The following is a 4,866-nucleotide window of genomic DNA, read 5'->3' as shown; positions in this document are numbered from 1 at the left end:
TGAGCAGCGAGCACCGGGCCACACCCTCACACCCCCACCCAGCCGCACCACAGAAAGGGCAGCTTCTGAGCCCCATCCCCATCCCGCAACTGCAGCTTTGGGGCTGTAGGCCCACACAGCACACCCCTGGGTGTGGCTTTGTCCCCTCCTCCCTCTGCTGGGGACGTGGGCAGTCCCAGTACTGCAGGAGGCAGGAGCCATCCTTTCCCCCTGGCTCTCCCTGAGAAGGACAGAGCTGCATTCTGGCTGTTAGCTGGGACCCCTGGCATTCCCCACCCAACACAGCATGGAGGGGGCAACTGTGAACAGCCCCTGCTCCTGGCCCCAGGGGAAAGCCCAGGTGGGAGCCATGGGAGTCCCCCAGATCGATCACCCCCATCCCCAGCCACGCTGATGGACCACTCGCTGATGAGATAGAGATGCTTTAATGGCCCCAGGGCTGAACCCACAGATGCTTCCTCCCCACAGTGCTCAGTCAACCACCAGGCTGCTGCTGACCGTTGGCAGGAGCTCGAAGAATGCCTGTAAGGAGAGAGGCTGTCAGGGGGGCATAGGGTGGGGGGACAGGCAGTGAAGGTGGACAGCGGCTCCCCTTTGGGTTACACACGCAGCGTCACAGCAGGCAGCTACTCGCAGAGAGCAGGACCATGTCGCCATAGTAACCCATCACTGACTCAAGGCTAGCGCTGGTTGCCATAGGAACCATTTGGGGGATGGCTGTCACCAGGGAAGGCTGGGATGTGAAGGGGCACCTCTGGAAGCAGCTGGTACCTTCTCTGCTCCAGAGGGGTGGGGAGCCTGGTGGATGGCCCGACTCAGCCCCAAGGCAGAGGTTGGGTGAGGACATGGGGACACAGGAGACGTGGAACAGCAGCGAGGGGGCCATGTTACAGGACGGAGCCTCACCTTGAAGAGGGTGATGCTCTGGAGCACCCCCGAGGTGCAGCACATCTCTCGGATGGAGTGCATGGCCAGCTGCGGGCAGCCAATGTCCAGTACACGCAGCCCCAGGCGGGAGGCCAGAATGGGGCCAATGGTGGTGCCGCAGGGCGTGTCGTTGCGCACCATGAACTCCTGCACAGGGACACAGCCTCAGCAGCTCCCCATACTGCCCCACAGCCCCCCCGCATAGGCCGCTGGGACACAGTAAACGAGGGGTGGGGGTCAGGCACAGACCCTCTCTCCTGAACCCAGGGGCAGGGCCACAGCCTGAGCTGGTACTGTATACGGAGGGCTCACCCAGCGCCGCTCACCTGCAGAGGGACACCCACGCGGGCGGCGATGTCCCGGATGACTGCCTCGGTGACAGCTGTGGAGGCGTAGCGCTGGTTGCTGTTCACTTTGATGACAGGGCCCTGCGCAAGGGAAGGCACCGCAGGCCCACCATTGGTACCAGGGATAGGCGGTAGCTCTGGAAACACTTGTGGTCCAGAGACCCACATGGATTCAATGCCATCCCACCTCAATCCACCAGACCACTCTCCCCTCCCTGGGTGATCTGTGGGGATGGGGACAGCCTCAGCTCAGAGCAGGGAAGGGCTTTGGGGCCAAGGCTGTGGTCTCAAGCAATTAACACCAGTGGTGTGGCACAGCCAAATCGTGCTGTGGGACAAACATCTCCCGTTTGAGTGCTGCTGAGTTACACCCTGGGACTGTGCTTCAAGGAGGGGCTGGGTGCTTCACGGTGCTGCAGGACAGACAGACAGTGTCCTTCCCAGCCCAAAGCAGAGGGCTGCCCTCACCTTGTGGAAGGCTGGTCGATGATTCTCCTCATGCTTGTCCCTGAAAAGGAAGCAGGAGTTTCACGCTACAGCCCTCCCTCCCCATGGCAACAAGGACTGTCTTGTCTCTTCCTCCAGGGAATGACAAGGACACATCCTGGCAGCTGTCAGGGAGGGCTGCACTGGCCTGCAGCATTGCTCAAACTACTCACACGTAGTTTGGGTGCACAGCGTGGGCCATATCGGCACTGATCATGTACGACTTGGCCACAGCCTCCTCGAAGGCTGTCAGGTTTTGTGGTGATGCTGAGATCCGGCGCAGCACCAGCTCCGTCAGCAGGGACTCTGCGCCCTGTGCACTCTCCGACCCTACCTGCCGGGGACCGCCATCAGCACAACCCACACAGTGCAACCCCACGGGCCAGCTGAGCGAGAGCGTGCTCCCCAAAGCCAGCAGAACAGCTTCCAGCCACCCCAGTGCTTCCCACCCCATGCCCGGGCCGTGTTCCATGCTGGAGTGAGCAAATTCCCTCTTGCCCCACTGAGACTTGGGATCTATCTCTTGCTAGGCATGGCTGGGGGACAGCAAAGAACACGGAGCCCCTGTCAGTGCTGGCCACCCCACAGCTGTGCCCCTCACTCACCTCCTCGTTGTCGTAGAGCGCAATGAGGCGCACATTGGGCTCCTGGGAGAGGGAGGAGGGAGCCGCGCATGAGTCGATCAAGGCCTGCAGAGTTATAGGGGGGCAGATACCAGCTTGAGTGCTACCCCATCCCAGAAAGCTCGGCACTGAGCTGCCAGGAGCTTCCCCAGGAGAGCCCAAAGCACTGAGGATAGGACCTGTGGGCACACATTGCCCAGCAAAAGCAGGAGTCACCTTTGGGAGCCGCTGAGAACCCCACACACCCAGCAAAGGGGGCAGCCCCCATCCAAGCCCAGATCCTCCAACAAGCCAGACCCATCCCATAGGAATAAGATGCTGTTAAGCTGAGCCGGGGCTCCAGGGAGCCACACTGCGACCCCAGTCTCCTTATCACCTCCTGCTCACCTGCAGGGCGCAGTAGCAGCTGTGCAGGTTGTCCAGGCGTGGGGAGAAGATGAACTCATCGAAGGCACCACCCAGCGTCTGCAGGCAGAGAGCCAGAAGAAGCAAGGCACAGGCTTTTTGGGTCACCAAAATTACCTGCCTCTGGGTCCCTATCCCAGTCCTTTCAGCTCCTTCATCTCCACCCCTCAGGAGCTGTCTACTCTCAGTGAGCTCAGCTCCCATGCTGGGTAAAACCTGCGCAGTGCCAGCCCGCAGGCTGTGTGCAGGCAGAGGCAGGCTCCTGCCTTTACTCACCGCTGGCTGCGTATCTGCCAGGCATAGTTCCAGCTCCACGATCTGCTCTGGTTTCACCCCCAGCTGGGGGCAGAGCAGAGAAAGCAGGACAGGGCTGTGCCGCTCTGCCTGGGAAGAAAGCAGAGCTGTGGGCAGGGCAGGCAGTGGATGGCAGGGAAAGCTCCCTGTCCTCTCTGGCAGAGCCGTCCCACACCCCATTCACATTGGCATGGTCCTCCCCACTAACACATCCCGTGTTCAAGCCCCCACCTCGCACAGAGCAGCAGGGACATTTGCAGGGTGCAGTGAGGGGCTCTCTTTCCCCTGTGTAATCCCCCAGCATTCCCAGGGAGGCTTGTGACAGCTTTATGGGGGCTGCACCCCCTTCTACACGATGGCTGCAGACCAGGGTGGGAAGAGAGAGAAGGCTGAGCTCTGTACACAGCTCTGAGGCAGAGTGGAAGGTTACCAGCAGTCCATGGGGAGAACGGGAACCTGCTGGCAGATCCCCAAGGACTAGAGATCAAAGGGGACAAGCGTGAGGTCCTAGCAAAAGCCCTCAACTCACCTGGGCTGAGGCATCACAAGGGGTGGCCTCCATGAGCACCTCCTTTTCCAGCTCCTCCTGCACAGCAGTGGCCAGAATGGGAACCCTGTGGGGAGACGGTGCCGTTAGCTCCCAGGGCTTTGCTCACCTCTCCTGCCTGGGTCACGCATAACCAGCCCTTCCTGGGGTGCCTGCCTTGCTCCTACAAGGAGCGACTGCCACGCCAAATGGAGCAAAGGCACACAACATTCCAAACACAGATCTATTGTGTCACCTCAGGATACCCCAGCATTCCTTCCCAACTCTCAGGCTTGGAAACATCTCCTAGAAAGACTCTATGGGCCTAAGAGAAGCCATTTCAGACCTCCCCACTGCGATGAGCAGCTGCCAAAGGGAGAGAGCTGAGGCTGGGCACTGGTCCAGCTGGGGCTGGGGCTAGGCTAGGCCTTACAGGTGGTGCTCAGTGTTGGGCCCGAAGTTCTCATTGATGCTCCGCTGCAGATGGATGGCCAGGTGGGGAATGCGGAGGACGGGCCGCTCCACACGTACCAGGCGCTGCTCCAGGCGCCCCGTGGCCGGGTCCTGAAACACAAGGAGGTGGAGAGGTTGCAGTAGGTCCCCCTCTGGGTGGGAGTCACAGACCCGGAACAGGACACACACAGCTAGCCCACCATGCCTGTCCCAAATCGGGCTCACCTTTATGATCACCCTCCCGGCCACAGTGAGGTCCCGGTCAAACCAGGTGTTCCAGATGCCCCCTCCATAGGTCTCCACACCGACCTGCATGATGCCTACTTGTCCTCGCTTCGAGCGCTGCTTCACCTGGATGAGAGCAGAGGCATCACTGCAGGCACTGCAAAGCTCCAGGGACTAGGTAACTGGTGGGGACTGGGCAGAGGATGCCCATTGCTGATCCTGTCAGTGAAGGGTGCTGCAAGAGGCTTTGTGGGACAGAAGACACGGAGGTCATAACAGCAGGTGGAGCAATGCAAAGGGTTGGCATGGGCTGCCCTGGGTGGTGGATTTGGGAGGTGCAGGGACCCAGCCACAGTGCTGTGGGGCACAGGGGCAGTTAGTGTATTTTCTGCTGGTGCAGTGAAACTGGAGGGCAGCAGGGAAGGCCTCTGGCCGAGGGAAGGCACTAGGATGGCCTGCCTTACCCTGAGACAGGGGCTGTCGGTGTGGGCCCCCAGCAAGCTGAAACCATTCCCGGGCTGGAACTGGCCACCGACGGCGAAAGCGATGAGGGTGGAGTAGTTCCTGGTGACAAAGTACT

General features: G+C 60.7%; 1 protein-coding gene across 1 annotated transcript; it reads right to left on the bottom strand.

The window, feature by feature from the left end:
* Window positions 1-406: 406 nt before the first annotated feature.
* DNPEP (aspartyl aminopeptidase) lies at window positions 407-4,860 on the bottom strand. The gene is made up of 12 exons (XM_010183564.1): window positions 4,751-4,860; window positions 4,287-4,412; window positions 4,042-4,172; window positions 3,612-3,696; window positions 3,065-3,172; window positions 2,771-2,848; window positions 2,366-2,449; window positions 1,934-2,094; window positions 1,743-1,782; window positions 1,254-1,355; window positions 907-1,074; window positions 407-522 (listed from the first exon to the last, which is right to left on the bottom strand). The coding sequence occupies exons 2-12, from the start codon at window positions 4,374-4,376 to the stop codon at window positions 472-474; spliced, it is 1,098 nt and encodes a 365-aa protein (XP_010181866.1). The 5' UTR covers window positions 4,377-4,412; window positions 4,751-4,860; the 3' UTR covers window positions 407-471.
* Between the last annotated feature and the right edge of the window lie 6 nt (window positions 4,861-4,866).

Source organism: Mesitornis unicolor, unplaced genomic scaffold, assembly GCF_000695765.1.
Source record: "Mesitornis unicolor isolate BGI_N332 unplaced genomic scaffold, ASM69576v1 scaffold45520, whole genome shotgun sequence".
In the NCBI taxonomy this organism is placed as follows: Eukaryota; Metazoa; Chordata; class Aves; order Mesitornithiformes; family Mesitornithidae; genus Mesitornis; species Mesitornis unicolor.
Note: the sequence above shows the minus strand (reverse complement) of the source record. Positions and strands in the feature narration are given on the sequence as shown.